Raw genomic sequence first — 16452 nt, 5'->3', positions numbered from 1 at the left:
CCGTTCCTGTATCCTACCAGCATGCGATATTTCACTCCTTGCTTACATTTGAAGTAGAACTCAGCTTGCTACAATATTTTTAGTCCATCATTTAGACGAATTACCTATGACCATCAATTGGAGCGATATGTAATTGTAGGCCAACTACATATGATGCTATGTTGTTTTATTTTCTGAGAAGCCAGATAAGCCTTTGTAATTTTCTTCTTTCCTTGAGCCTTTCAACAATGTAAGTGCTATAATTGAGCCATATCCTCATTATGTTCTTCAAATGCGTTTTGTTTTTTGAATCCTAGTTTTGTAATGGTACTCTTAAACATTTTACTTTCTACATTTTACTTTTCTTTCCATTTTTCTAGATTAAATATCAATTTTTGTTGCATACTTGATGTTATCCAAATTCATTTTTTTATGGTTATATTATGCCATGATTTTCATCATGCAACTTTGAATGTAATATTTGACTATATAGTGCTTCTTTATGATCAGTGAAGGGGATGCAATTGGTGATGGAGTTGGAGCAAGATTTGAAAGTTGCAAATGTCATCTGCATGGTAAGGTTATCATAATGTTCTTAGCAGAGAATTACATTCTGAATAAGTGTTTACATATAATCATTAAATACATTCTTAAAAACCTTCTTTGATCTTTCTAATACTTCAATTCTCATTCTGTTTTCCCCCAATGTAATCCCTATGGTCGAACTTGTAGAATGGGAGAAGACATATAGCCTCGTCAATGCAAGAGGTCTCAAGGGATCTTGTTGTGAACTCGCATTCGAAAAAGAAACAAGCTTTATTGGTAACTATATTATCAGACTTCAGATTGCTTTTTTTGGTATTATGTTTCTTAGATAGCATAGAAGATTCCAACCATATGCTTGTTAATTCTATGTAGGGTGCTTTGCAAAGTATCATGTCCATTCCTCATTTGCAACATTCTGTCCAATTGTTTACTACACATCCATCTTGACATTCCCATTCCTGTCATATTTATCTTCTTGGGTCCTCTATATTGCCCATCATTCCGAGCCATAGAACATTGTGGCTATAATTTCTAATAACACCACATTTATTTTACAAGCAATTTTGATGCCATTAATACCCACCAAGCATTTAAAAGAGAACCAAACAAAATGTTACCTGTCCCTTTGGCCTAAACCAATCCCCCCCCCCCCCCCCCCCCCCCCCCCCAAACCAAAAAAAAAAGAACCACGTACTGGTATTTTTCTTTCCTTCTTAAACATTCTCTGTATTTAATCCTCTCTTGTATGGATGGGAATAGATGTTTCAGCTGTTCTTGATTGCAGTTGTCTCCAGCTGAATTTCATTTTCAATTGGGGCTTAGCGTTCACGGGTAGCCTGTTTGATTTGTATTTTTTGCAGCATCAGATGACACTGAAGGATTGTGATTTGCCTGCTACCAAATCCTGTTATGTTTAAGTGATGTGGTAACACAGATTAAATCCTTACACCAAAAGAATATCAAATCCATCTTTTGGTAAATTTTGATGATCATAGTTAAGTGGCTTGTCTTGAATACAGCTAAATGGGTATATACAATGTATGTAATATCATTTTTAGTTTATGATGCATTCATAGTCTTGTTTTTTTGAAGGTAGGGTATATGCACGTCTAATTTGATAGTTGAGACACTCGATATACTAACTGTGTTATTGTATATCATTTATGATAAATATGAAAGCATCCATCGACTTGATTATTAGCAAGGACACTCCACTAGTTATTTGACTAGGATATCTCAAATATTTGTAATCCATTTAATGTATGTGGCATGTTTTTTTTTAATAGGTGAATGCATGCATGAAACATGGTATGCTGTACCAGTCGGTACCGGTCGATACTGGGCATACTGTACCGGTACTGGTGGGTATCGGTACCGGTATGCCAATGTCGGTACGCCTATCTAGTGCAACATCAGTACGGGGTCCGGTACCAGTACGGCGAACCTTGCGTGAAAGCATGCATATCAACATATGCCAAACTGGTATTGGGAGTGATATCGGCTGGTCGGCGATCGGTTCATTACGGTACGGCCTTGGAGCGTATCGAAACAGGGAGAGGGAGGAGATGGAGGGAGAGGGAGAAGGGGGAGAGGAATCAGGAGAGGGAGGGAGGGAGGGAGGGGGAGAGAGATCAGCCAGATCTGTCAATGGGGAGCTTTGAGAGCTCCGGATTTGGCGACGAAGACCCTGAGAGAGAGGAGGAGAGGGGGAGTGAGAGACTCGCCGGAACCTTCTTCGAATTGAGATGATGGCTTGGGCAGAACAAGGGTTTCACATCGAAGAGGGGGGTTCATCGAGAGAGAGAGCCTTGAAGGCTTTTGAATTGTTGAACCTAGGGAGGGTTATTAAGCGAACCGAGCGAGAGTGCTGAAACATTTTTACTTGGCATTGGTTCGGTTCCGGTTCGGTATCGGCCAAACCATCTGGTTCATGTCGGTTCTAGTGATTGCATATACTTTTGTATATGCAAGAACATACACATGCATGTGTGCATTTGTATGCCCGTGTTTTTATGACTCACATATTGCCTTATATCTTGTTCCCTCCATGAACTAGCATTGTTATCCTTTCTCCGTGTCTATTTCCAATCCCCCCCTGTCGCAGGTTGCAAGTGTTTTGCTTTTGAAGTGCCTGTAGTACTACTTCTATGCAATTTTTCTCAAGGCCTTTTGGCTTTCCATCTAATTATGCTATCTTCTCATAACAAACATCAAACACCTTCCTCTACGACATCACTATTGTTTATCCATATTCCATATTATTTTCTCAAATCTTTATAATTTATATGGTTATGTATGTCATGTGCTCTAGGGAAAGATTATAAATCATCTACTGACAGGGTCTGCAGCTTATGCTTTAAAGTTGACGGTGATCAATTATAAGATGTGACCTGATCTCTGGTTAATATTTCAAGGTATATGAATAAGTATTAAGTATATCCTTGGGCATAATGCAGGACATGCTTCCAATTCTTACAGAACTTCGTCATGCATTAGACATGCAAATGGAACTTGAAGCACTGGTTGAGAATGGAAATTACTTTCTGGTATATTTTAATATATTTCTTTCTATGTTGGTTATAATTAAGTTTTTTAGATGCTTCTTGCAATGGAACAAGTTTTTGGGACAATTGTTTTTTCATGCTCTTTGTGGCTTGCTCGCCTCTTATGACAGGCATTTCAGTTATTACCAGAGTACTTGCAAGTTTTGGAGAACTATTCAGAACTTTCTGCTATTCAAGAAATGGGATGTGGTGTTGAGGTCAGTTTTTTGCTTCATTAGAGGAATTCATTGCCAGATGATTGCTAGTACTTAAGGAATCTCTGTGCTTTTCCTATATGCACAATTAAATCTTGATTTCCTGTATTTTAAATTGGGAGAAACTAAATCTGGTATTACTTTCTTCATTCGTATATTTTTTTATACTAATTCCATCTTTGTTTTCCTATTGCTAGGACTTACAATTGTAATAGTTTGTGTTATTAATCTTGCTATACCTGCAGGCTTGGTTAGCAAGGACAATTCAGAAGCTGGATTCACACTTACTAGGAGTTTGCCAGATGTTCAAGGAGGAAAGCTACATAACTGTCAGTATTCCTATCTGTTGGCAAAGAAACTCACCATTCTTTTGTTTAAATGGATACTGTGTCTAAAGTCTTGAGGTTGTTCTTTATTCTATGATACATATAAGATAGTACCACTCTTACATTTCATCACATATTTATCTTATTTTGTGTAAAGCTGAACAAATTATTTTCCTTACCCTTCATCTTGCAGGGCATTTGATTGATATTATTGTTTTTTACCAGTAAATTGTTGTATTATATATTTATATTTCAATAAATGAAAGTGCAAAATAGGATGTGTTTTTCCCAATAGTAAAAGTTTATTTGAGGATAGACATTGCAGCAATGGAGAAGGAAGGTGCAGAACTTTTTTAATGAATTTTAGAATAATGGATTTCCCAAATTTAGGTTGTTCTTCTAACTGAAAATTCTATATGAATACACACAAAATGACTCATAAATAAATCTTACTTGGTATTGGCAACCTTAAGCTAAGGATTGGCTCCAATTTCCTACAACTTTTATATGATTTTTGAAAAAGGATATGCAATTGCATGACAATTTTGGCGATGATTATATGACAACTTGGCTTTAATTAGATTTCTTTTGCTGTCCTATATTAGTTCAAATAATCTTCAACATCAACTCAATAGTTTGGTTCAGGGTTGGTGTCAAGAGCCTTCCATTGAGAGATTTGGCAATTTACCTGTTCCTTTACGACATTTGTCTAAAATGAAGGCTGCACTTTAAAAATTTGTTTTATTTTTTACAAAATCACATTCACTCTAATGATCTATACTTTTGCTTTACAGTGTCCTCTAAGAAGTATCACACTGCCCCTATGAGTAGGGCTGGCAAGAAGTCGACTGTTATTTGAACAAATTTAGTTATCTAATTCAGTCAAAATCATTTACATATATACTTTTGCCTATCTAGTGCAAGATTGCCTGTTTCCAATGATTACTTCTTGCCCCTCCCCACCCCCACTTTTCACCACAGTCATCCTTAGACCTCCCAAACATCACCTACCTATTCTTTTTTGACATTATGTGATAGACACATCACTTAAATTACATTTAGTGACTCTTTTTAACCTGCTTCATCTTGTAGTTAGGGCTTTTCATGACCATATTTTTTGATTGTATTAATTGATGTGATGTGCTTAAATAGGAATAGTTAACTGTTGTTTTTACTTTTTTAGTAATGCATAAGATGTAATGAGATACTCCATGGTGTACTATGCCGGTACCGGGCACCGTGCCGGTTGTCCGGCGGCACGAATCGGTATGGGCTGTGCCGGGCTCGTACCGAGAGAGAAAACCAGCCGGAGCTAAAGGAGAAGAGAAAGAGAGCGAGTGGGGGACGGAGGGAGGAGCGGCCGTGGATGCCCGCAGAGGGTCGGCGGAGGCCGCGGGCGTCCGCGGCCACTCTCCTCCCTCCTCCGCTCGCTCTCTCTTTCTCTTCTTCTCTGGCTCTGACAACGAACTGTTTTCAAAGTCAGAATCGTACTGGTAAGCCACCAGTACGGCTCGAAACGGGCGGAACCGTCCGGTTTGAGACGGTTCCGCATTTCTTGAGATACTCTGATATTTCAGATTGGTAAATTTGAGAAGCACTCTTTTAGATTTTCGATATATACATCTGTATGCAGTGCGTAATGCCTGCTTTATGTATATGACATTTGAGATAGTATGTGTTCAATGAGTTCATATAAAGACACATTCCTATGTTTTAGGAGAGTAAATAACATATTATGTTTGTTATTAGTGGTTTAGGAACTGTAATGGATCGTTGTACCAATGCATACTGCCTCATAGCGGCATATCGTACCACATTGGATTGAATCGAGATTTGGTGGGGGGGGGGGGTATTGACTCTCCATACGCCGAACTGACCTCCATACTTGGCATACTGACATTGTACCAACATAGTACTGATATGGGTCTGGTATCGAGACGACAAACATGATTTACTTTCCAAAGCATATTCGTTTATAAGACACTATCTTACCTTTCTTTGGCATTTTTTTAAAGTGTACAGAACCATATGTATATGCTTGAATTTGAATGTTTACATGTGAAATCATTGAGTACTATCACATACTCTATATATATAGATTAATATCTTTTCATTGATATAAACGTATAATAAAAAACAAGATTCTCTAAAAAAATATGACCAGAATATTGCATCGCGTCATTGCTTCTAGCCGTGGACAATATTCTGATGCATATTGTGATGCATTGTGTTTGACAAGAAAAAAAAGATATGTAACATCATGGTCGGCGAAGCTGTCCCGAACTATCCAGCTTGGGGCGTCCCAAGCCGTATCAGCGGCGGACCGGGATGGTTCCGGCAACGACAACGAGACCGGTGACGAAGGAGGAGATGGAGAAGGAAAAAGAGGAAAAGAGAAAGAGAGCGAGGGAGGGAGAGGGAAAGGAAGAGAGAGAAAGGTGGAGGCCGGCCGGTGGAGGCGGAGGTCGGGGAGCCGCGGAATAGGGGCTTCGCCTCCTCTGCGGCTGCTCCCTGGCCTCCCCCTCCGCCGCGCGGTGGCTCCTCAGCCTCCACCTCCTCCGCACGGCGGCTCTCCGGCCCTCCGCTGGCTCTTCGCTGGCTTCCCTCGGCCTCTCTCTTCTCTCTCTTTTCCTCTCTTCTGTTTTTCCTCTCTCCCGCCTCTTCTACTGTGTCGGTACAAGCCCGGTACGGCACGGCGAGGCCCGTACCGACCCGTGCCGCCGGGCAACCGGTCTGGGGCTCGGTACCAGCACAGCAGACACTGCGTAACATGCTTACCATGTGCATCAACTAAACCATTTAATGCACAAAATAAGTTTATAATAATATGAATAATTTGCTACAAGAAGAACCAGGGATTTTTTTTTGTTCAGGCATGTAAGTCATTGTAACTGCCTGTTAGTTTAAAAATTCTTCCTGTGTTGTAATGTGTTAGGACTATTTAAATGATGCAGTTTGCATACTTGAGTTATATTTCCAGTTGATGCCATCTTCTCTTAGTCTGACTGATAGGATTGGTGGTGGTTGTTGATCCCCAAGGACACTCAATTATGCAGACACCAAAGGGGGAGCTTCACTGGATAGAGGCAATATTAATATATTTGCATGAATTCTTACCTGTAAATCTTGTATTTGAAATTCTTATAGAGTCCAATTAAATTACTATGACCATGGTTGTAATCTAGTTTTGCTTCATGATATCTTTCAAAATCACAGTATTTGCAAGTTTGTAAATATTGAAACAAATACATCTTTTCTGACCTATGGATCCGGACATGTCAATCATCTGTGATAATTTTGCTCAATAATACATTGTGGTTTTTATGTGGGTCACTGTTACTATTCTTCAACATGACTATGATCTTTGTCTTTTGCTTGAACTTTCGAGCTTACTGAGTGTGAATTTTAGGGCTTGTTAATCAAGAGTTGAATTTCATTTCTATTTTTGTTTGCAAGTCTTGAAAATATGTTTCCCTTTAGGCAGTTGATGCATATGCGTTAATGGGGGATGTTGCTGGGCTTGCTGAAAAAATACAGAGTTTCTATATGCAAGAAATTCTCTCTGGAACACATTCTGTACTGAAAGATTTGGTGCAAGAGGTAATTTGGTTTTGACTCTCAGTTCTGTTTTACAAGTTTTTCCCTCTCAGTTCTCTGATCAATTTCTGGGTGCTCCTTTTCTTGTATATAAGTATCAATATGATAGAAAATATGAGGCACTTAAACTAGGTATTCTTTTTTAAGATCTTAATCAAGCCTCAGATATTATTAGGGTATTATATATAGTCCCTGAGGATGCAGTTTTTGCCTCTTCTGAAGCTTAATGGGCTTTTGTAAATTAAGCTTAATGCTAAATTCTCAATTGTGATTTATTTCTTATATGGATTGTGATCATTAAATAGTAGTCTGCAGAGCTTGGTATTAGGAATCTGCAAAGCAATGTACTATGTTATTGCTATGTCAAATCACTTGATTATATTCTTGAAAATCACTCACTTTCCCAATTCCTTGAATTTATAAAGCTTCTTGTTTTCTTCCTATGGATTTAATGACTTGTTACGGTTATATTCTCTATTAGAAAAAGAACTGAATACTTGTTTTGTCAGCTGCTTGTTGCCATGCTTTATGTTTGACTACTGTCTCTAGCATCTTGTTGTATCTTCATCTACAACATTTTTCCATACTTACTGTTTATTTATATTTGTTGTTCCCTTTCATAGTTGATGCATGCTAAACACTGAAGCGGGGTAGACAATCCTTGCGTAGATTTCTTTTTTCCTTTTAATAAATGAAAGGGACATTACTAAAGGAATGGGAAGGAATGTTCTATTTCCTTATACATTTTTTCACATGCTTTGTATTTACTAGATTTATATGTTTGTTGTTCTTGTTCTGGGAGTTTTAATTGCATCCTTTATCCTCAACTGTCTCTACATGGTTTAATCGGTTGATGTGATTCATCTAAGTTTGAGGAAGTTTTTTGATCAGCTCTCAGCTTGATGTCAACCCTCTCGTTTCCAGATTCCTGCTAAGGCTACTCTAGATTTGAGTGGCCATCCATGAAACTCAAATCTGAATGCTAGTTCGTGGGTATGTAGATCTACCATATTAGTGATGCAATTTAAGCTCCCAAAACAAGGGAGCAAACCTTCTAAGTTCCCACAGATGTGGAAAGCATCTGTATTCCATACAAAAATGAGAACCCCATTTATTTGTGGGACAAAATCTATTAGCCAGATGGTGCGACACAATCTCCAAATGGCATGACCATACAAATGCAGACATCCCTTAAGACATTTGATTAGGGCAAGCACTGCATCTCTAATGTTACCATTAGATACATCAAGTGAATCTGCCTTTTTCTTTAGCAACCTGTCTAGGACAAATTGTTTCAAGTTGTCTTTTGCTGCACGTCCCAGCAATCTCAGGTTTTTTATTCCACTTAACATCACTTTGTTTTTCCTTGGTCCCCCTTTGACCTTTCATTAATGAACTTATTTTAATTTCTCCTCTTTTTACTGTTTTTGAACTATGAAGAGATCTCCCAACATTTCCATTTTTCAGATTTTTTTCCCACATAAATGCTTGCCATGGTGGTAAACATTCTACGAATTGTACAAAACATATAACACATTCAATACATTATATAATTCTATATATGCTCATAACTATCATTTTTTTTTGTGATCTTTTTGTTTGATGTGAGTTAATTTTAAAGCATATTTCTGGTCATGTTCATATTTCAATGCAACACCAATTAAATTGAATAGGTTTTCTTGCTTGAAGTGCTAATGAAGCTTAATTTGGCAAAAATAAATTGCATTATCTTTTTCTTTGAGTAAATTACCTGAGACAAACACTTGGAAGACACTTCACAATGTTTGAACCAAGGAATGTTGTACCACCCAGAACTGTTCGGTTTGGGACGTACTGAACTGTACCGAGGGTGGACCGGCATGGCTCCGTCCCTTAGTGACAGAAATCTGGCAAGGGAGGGGGAGATGGAGAAGCAGAGAGAGGTAGAGAAAGAGAGAGGGAGGGAGAGGGAGAGAGGTCGAGAAAGGGAGGGAGAGAGGGCTTTCGAGCCCTTGTCCCTTATCCTCTATTAGTGGTGGGCCAGATAAAATAGGGTCTCCACCCCTATTTTTTTTTAAATTTCTTAAGTCGGAAAATGGAGGACGAGGGCTCGAAAGCCCTCTCTCCCTATCACTCTCCTCCTTAGGGGTGCAAATGGGTCGGGTCGGGTCGGGTCCTAAGTGACCCTGATCCGACCCGATTTTTTGTTCGGGTCCTAATTTTGGACCCAGACCCGACCCGGTTGAAGATCGGGTCGGGTCCGAGTCGGGTCCGGATCGGGTTCGGATCCGAGTCGGGTCGGGTTCGGGTCCGATCGGGTCCATTTTTTGTGTTTTAGGAAAAAATTTGGACAAATCTAATTTGGTCATATCATAATTATGAGGTGCTGGGTGACCCATGACTTGCAATTGACCTCCAGTCAGAACAAATGACCCATGACTTACTAACTAAGTCGGTCTACAAGCCAAATTTCATATCACACTATTTTTTATCTATATGACTGATTGGACGGAACTTGGTGTCTCCCAGCTCCCCTCTCACGAGGACAAAAAAAATCCCAGACCTTCTTCCAAAATCCACTTCCATTGCAGAAAACTGGCGCGACCCATATTCAGTTCAGTGTTCCCTCACTTCCTCTCTACAAAAGTTAAAAGAAACAAAAACCAGAAAACAGAAGGTAAAAAAAAAAAGCCAGCTACCGAGACACCAGAGGTATCAACAGTGTAATAGATCGAGAGAAAATCCTAACAGGCCGAGGTTCCTTTGGATTCTGTGAGCCTATGCTTGTTGCTATCCTTCCAAGCTTGAATCCTACTCCCCCCCCCAACAAACACACACACACACACAAAAAAAATTCTCTTTTGCTTCCCCCCCCCCTCTCTCTCTCTTCGGGTCCATTCGGGTCGGGTCGGATCCATTCGGTAAACCCAGACCCGACCCAGAAAATGATTCGGGTCCAATTTTAGGACCCGACCCGGACCCGCGGGTCCTAAAATTCGGGTCGGGTCTACACGGATCGGGTCGGGTCGGATCTCGGGTCGACCCGACCCATTTGCAGCCTTACTCCTCCTCGTCCCTTTCTCTCTCTTTTCATCTCTTTCCTTCTCCTTCTCCCCCTCCCTCGCCGGCTCAGCTTTGTTGGTATGGCTTGGAACGGAGCGGCATGATACTGTACATACCTAATTGCTAGGCAACTGGTACAGTTCCTAGTATCGACACAGCATACCTTGGTTTGAGCCCAAAACCTCCTTAAGGAGAAGTGCAAACACTAAGCTATACCTAGTTCTTATTATCTGATGCAAAAATGTTCACAAGCTGTGCGGCTAACCAGTTATTATAAGACAGTTGCCTAAATTTCATATGCATTGTTAAATTTCATTGAATTGACAAATCTAACCATCAAATCATTCAACGTTATCAGATTCCAATTGTATGGCAACTTTATAACTGATATTTAGTATCTAGTAGAAGTTTTTCCAAGAAAAAGAATTGTGTTGTAATATATTAATCATTGAAGATATGAGTCGAACCGGCACAACATTTTTTTTTCAATGCTTTTTAGGTTTGATTTATTGGTAAATCATTTTTTTCAACTTTTTCAATGATTTTAAGTATAATTTGATGTTTCCTGATATTTTTTGATGTTTGTATAATTCTGATATAACCTAAATGATGCAACTTGTTGTTTTAAAATGATAAAAAAAATAATTAGTGAGATGTTGCATGTTACAAGAAGCAACATGAAATATCTTAAAATCAATTAATGAGATACAAAATATAAAATAATATAATCAATTACATATATTTAAAGTACAAAATACATATCGATATCTAAAATCTTGTCGAGTGGTGATGCCTCTCGTAGATATTCGGATCATTAACATAATTAGGAGGCACATCAACCCACCTCTCTAAACAAGCAGCGTCGTAGTCTTGTATGCTCATCCCATAAGGAACACACTCTGAGTTATAACCACTCTCGGATCTCTTATTGAAGCTCGGACTCTGAGAGGTATCCTCTGGTTGATAATATGGTGTGGAGGGCCTCATTCGAATATGTTGACAGCAAAATCTGACATGTAAGATACTCTGGGTTGCGTAGGGTAGTAGCCACCAGAAGACGATGCCTCAAACGCACCATATCCCTATCCATATCCATATGGATCATAGGCTGCCTGTGGCTGCGGATAATAGAATCTAGTATACGATTTGAAATCTATAGCTGCACCGTGTCCTCCTGAATGATCTCGAGGAGCGCGTCTTCAATATACAATCGTATCCTTATGGGCCTTTCCAAATCATGCACCATGGTTCTTATCCTGTGTAGCATGTGTAAACTGGGACTCATCGGTGAATCGAAGACATCCTGCGGTTTTCTCATAAACGGTCGTCTTATGTTCTCTACTCCCTCAGCCAGTAGATCCATAACCACCAGAAATGTCATCGTTGCTCTTCTTGGTCTCTGAATCTGATTGACTTGACTCCACTCTCCATTGGGACCGCTAATGCCTTTTCTTTTTCTTTTTTGCTATGTTAAGCAGCTTCTTACTTACTCTGTTCCCCTCTCTGCCTGGCTGCGTTGGGAGGATGGATGTCACCCTTCTGACTGGGTTGACTGGGTAGCATGGTGGTCTCGTCCAAGCAACTCAAGATCATATCTCTAGAAGGATGCCTCAGATAAAAAGTCATGGGATGACCAGTTTCCTAATGACCTTGGTGGCTGTGACTGATCAGCTGGAAGGATATGTAGAATGTTGTGATCTGCCCATTGCCCTGCATTGACCCTAGCTTTGCTGGCTACAAAACTGATCGGTTATGAAGGCGATCTTGGCTCATCAAGCTCCGGCTCCTGCTGCTGGCCCACAAGCCATCCGATCTAGGATCAACCTCATCACCAACGAAAGCATTATGGATCGGATCTGTGTACTTTAGCTCCATTTCCTACTGAATGTACTTCAGCCTCAATCTCAGATTGTAGTGATTAATGAACATATATAAGGTCGTTGAGGCGCTTCTGTGTCAGATAGTTCCTCTGCTTGCTGTGGATGAGGGCGAAGGTGGACCATTTGCGCTCACAGCCACTCGAGGAGACCGTTTGGGAGAGGATTCGGATGGCTAGCTGTTTAAGATTTCTCGCAGACAAACTAAAATGAATCCATCATTCAGTTGCAAAAATATTGAAGAAAATTACATGTAAGTTAGTATCATATTATTAACCATCTAACATCAGATAATAGTTATCGTTGATATGTAATATATCTGTATTCATACTTTTTTACTTACGACAGTTGCCGAGACTCCAAAGCTGTCAATGCTCTCTTTAAATATTTTCGTATGTAAAAAAGAACTATATTGTAATATATTAATCATTGAAGATACGAGTTAACTCACGCATGTCACTTAAGTTAACTTATTTCTTCTAGACACAAAGTCACGACTTCTGGATCAGGCTCCATCTTGTAAATTGCATTACGCAGAGCGACTAGAAGTTCGTCATCCATATTGATTCCAAGTACGGTATACTGGAACCTCAAATTTAGGTAGTAAGCTGCTGATAAAGTTCGTAATTATTTTAGTAAAATTGTATAAATACAGGAATCGTCTAATTTTTACTATTCTTGCTTATCTGCTAGATGCAAATCCATACCCATCTGGCAGTCCCACCGCTGCTCAATGATGTCGATGTACTCTTGGGCATGCGTCGAATCTGTCTCTCTGATCTGATTCTTTGCCTTCTCCATCATATGATACAAGAAGCCCATCTGGGGGTACCTTTTATTGTCCACGACCTGAAGCACTTCGTACAGTGCTTTTTGCTACCAAAAGCCTCCAGTATAGATGCAATACGACCACCGCCTCTACCTACACGACCTCCCTAACGGAGGTCCTCCTGAACTCTGGATTTGCCCTACTAGTTGCAGAATCGGAGCCCGACTCGTAGTGTGAGCTGGATCTGCTCTGCTGATCGTAGACCAGAGCCCGACTTGTAGTGTGAGGGCCCAAATCGAGCCCTATGCTTGGCCACCTCATTCTGTTGCCACTGATCATCGAGGCTCGTCTGAATGTCAGTCTGGATCTGTGCCTCGTCATCTAGAGTGGACGTCTCCTCTGATTTCTTAAAGTGATAGGAAGGTGGCTGTACCGCTCGGTGGTCCAACCCTGCCTTCTTTTTGGCAGCTCTTTAATTTGCTGCTCTGAAATCAGTAAAGTACTTTTTCATCAACTGCCGAACCTTCTATGAGAATTTTCGGCACATAGATACATCGGGATAACCACTGGCTAGGTACTGCTTCAATCTGGTTACTCCTTTTCTCTCGAACTCTATGTTGCACTAGTTGCACTCTCAGTGGTGCGGACTTGAGAGCATTTGTCCCTGATCCTAACCAAATCACGCCCTTGGTCTTTTTTCCCTGATGGTTCTATTCCTGCAGATTTATTAAGTATGTTAGTTTATCAATTATTCAAAACTAGTAAAATTTTGGTATAATTAAAAAAATATTTTCTACTTTAGAAAATGCATCTGACTTATCTAATATATAGTACTAATTTTTCATATTTTTTGATTTATTTATATATTTTTAATAATTTTTAAATTAAAAATATGTTTAAATATCATAAATTCAGAAAAATATATTTTTAATTCATAAAATACTTCTGAAGTATGTAATACGTACTACTAATTTTTCAGAATTTTGGTATTAATTATATATTTTTAATTATTTTTAAATAAAAAATAATTTTTAAATATAAATATTAAAAAAATTAATTTGAGCTCATATCCATGTAGAACCCTATAATGGATCCTACATATATTTTTCTAGGCCTATAGACATGCATCAAAGGCTACTTATTTCTCAATTTTTTTTAATTTAGGCCTAAACCGCTGTGTGCATGATCTCGTCAAAATTTGAATAAATGGACATAAAATTTAGCTGGAGAGTAGCTTCCATACCTCTAAATAAGCTGATGATTTTATAGTCTTTTTTTGAATTTTATTTTATTTTTTAAATTTTTAGTCCACAAATATATTTTTTAATTTTAAAAATTATATATAATCCGTAAACTAAAAATTTTTGTGGGATTGTGTAGATCATCCATAGATCTACAACACATCATGAAATCATGCCAAAATAAAAATTTTTGGCATGATCTTCTCTTATTTTGCAAATTTTGAAGAATTTTTTGGCTTTGAAAGAAAAGAGAAAATGAGATAAGAGAGGTAAAGCATATCTTATTTTGGGTTGGATTCTTCTTGAATCGTCTTGAATCGTCGTGTTTTTGGCCCCGGAGGGGTGGGGAGGTTCGAAGAAGTATTGAACGAAAGCTTGAGAAGTTTCTTAGGCCTTTCCAACAGTTCTTCCATCATATAAAAGGAGAGGAAGAGACGGAGAATCAGTTCGGAACCAATTCCGACTGGTTTCAACCAGTTTGGGTTCGAATCCGAATCCCACTGGCGAATCGACCTAGTCATGCACCGGGTTGGCTCGTTACGGGCGATTCGGCCCTGTTCGACAGACATTGGGTGTTTCTAATATTTGGCTTTGATTATTTCCACAACCAATGGAAGGGAAGTGATGGACATTTTTTCATATTGTTTTGCATGATGTATGTAGATTGAAATTTCCAAAACTATGTTAGATGTTTTATTCTATACTTGGCATATGAAATATCTTTTCTTCAGCAAATATTGTGACTGAGTTCAAGAATAACACCAACATCCTTTATATAGCTTATCTTCATACTATATTTCTTAATTTTTTTAAATTCATTTCCAAAATCCATGAGGCTTATGCCCAAAGCATTGTGGCGTAAACCTTGCCTTGTTGAGAGTATCAATGGCTCACCTTGTGTCTTTTCCGTATTAACCATTGGTTTGTGTATTCTGATGTTGTAAACGGAGTGGCTGGAGATTCATTCAGCTATAGTACCTGACATACTCTTGTAATATATCTGATATTGATAAACAACTTACAGCCAACTTCAAGATCTACCAAAACTGAGATCTAGCCAATCCCCAAATTGAACTTCATATGTCTGATGATCTATTCTGCATTTTGACCACCTGACTCTAGGTTGTTAAATTACATGATAAACATACTTTATCTAATATGTAAATTCTGCTGGAAGGTAATTGTTCTAAGCTTGATTTCTGTTTGAAAATTTTTGTGGGAATTTCATAGGTGAAAGAAACAAAAAAAGAAGTCAATGCTTGAATGGACATTAATAATGCCTATAGTTGACACTTGACAGAGTTGAATGTTTCATTTTTATGGTTTTTATGCAGTTAATTCCTTTAGCAGGAAACAAGTTGTAAATGATGGCAACTTATTGTTTTCAATTAGTTGTAAATGACTTCAGTGACATATCAGACCTATATGGCCTGAGTTTTCCCCTCCATGTTGGGTGTAAAGGCCTAGCAATGCAAGAGCCTCTTGCAAATATTTGTCTTGTTGAGATGATAGAGCACCAGGATATTCATTGTTGGCCTCAGGGAATAGCTGAATATATATTCATATAAAATTTTAGTTGCATTTATGTTGGTAAAACATGAGCATAAATTCTTTACTTGTTTGTGTTGTTAGCTTAACAATAACATTGTCATCACATTATAGAAAATCCAATTTGAAATTTAGCATTTATTAGAACATTAAACACCACCACTTTTCACAGTATCTAGCTGATGTATTAGTTTTCATGTATTTTTCAAATCTTCCTTTTGATCTTGTGTATCTTTCTTTCTTTCTTTCTTTCTTTCTTTTTTTTTCTCAATTCCCTGTTAGCCTTTTGATCTATTAGAATTGTTAATTGGTCCTTTCTTTTCCCTTCCTTTTTTGCTTGTAAAGCAGATTGCTCTTTTTCTTTTCTTAAAAATTTTCTAAATGACTGATTACCATGGCAGGAAATTGGAAATACAACGCAGAGAAGTAGGTGCGTCTTAAATACCCAATACTCTTCCCTTTTGGCATATAAGTATTAGAAGCATGCAAATTATGGAATAAGTTTAAGGTTTAGGTAATATACCTTTTCCACTGTTCATTTCTCTGTTACATTGAGTTGTCTTCAGTATCTTTTTAAATTTCAATGTAAATAATCCTTGTAAACTTGAATCACTGATGATTAATATAATGCTGCTGAGTTTGTTGTTTCAAAAATTGAGCTGGCTGATTTTGACAATAATCAAGCATGCGGGTTCATATCAACTTAAAACCTGAACTTTTTGCTTCTATGATTGTCTGGATACTAATTTATTATAAGAATATCCCAGGT

The 16452-nt window shown here is 38.4% G+C and overlaps 1 protein-coding gene across 12 annotated transcripts in view; it reads left to right on the top strand.

Annotated features, from left to right (window-relative positions):
* Positions 1–16452, top strand: part of LOC103719549 (uncharacterized) — a 69193-nt gene that overhangs the window by 19886 nt on the left and 32855 nt on the right. For 10 of the 12 annotated variants that reach the window (XR_015987916.2, XR_016395743.1, XR_016395741.1 and 7 more), the window contains 7 exons: positions 490–554; positions 712–801; positions 2982–3071; positions 3200–3286; positions 3529–3612; positions 7090–7209; positions 16085–16113. Coding sequence is in view for 9 of the 12 variants with exons in the window: in XM_088723429.2 (XP_088579555.2) it covers positions 490–554; positions 712–801; positions 2982–3071; positions 3200–3286; positions 3529–3612; positions 7090–7209; positions 16085–16113 (565 nt within the window). In the remaining 3 variants the exon portion in view is untranslated. The remainder of the gene's footprint in view (positions 1–489; positions 555–711; positions 802–2981; positions 3072–3199; positions 3287–3528; positions 3613–7089; positions 7210–16084; positions 16114–16452) is intronic. The other 2 variants (XM_088723430.2, XM_089923918.1) reach the window with 1 other exon arrangement.

This window comes from Phoenix dactylifera, chromosome 6, assembly GCF_051530095.1.
Source record: "Phoenix dactylifera cultivar Ajwa chromosome 6, Ajwa_hap1_PhDact_Kaust_v1.1, whole genome shotgun sequence".
In the NCBI taxonomy this organism is placed as follows: Eukaryota; Viridiplantae; Streptophyta; class Magnoliopsida; order Arecales; family Arecaceae; genus Phoenix; species Phoenix dactylifera.
This window is presented reverse-complemented; position numbering and strand designations above follow the sequence as displayed.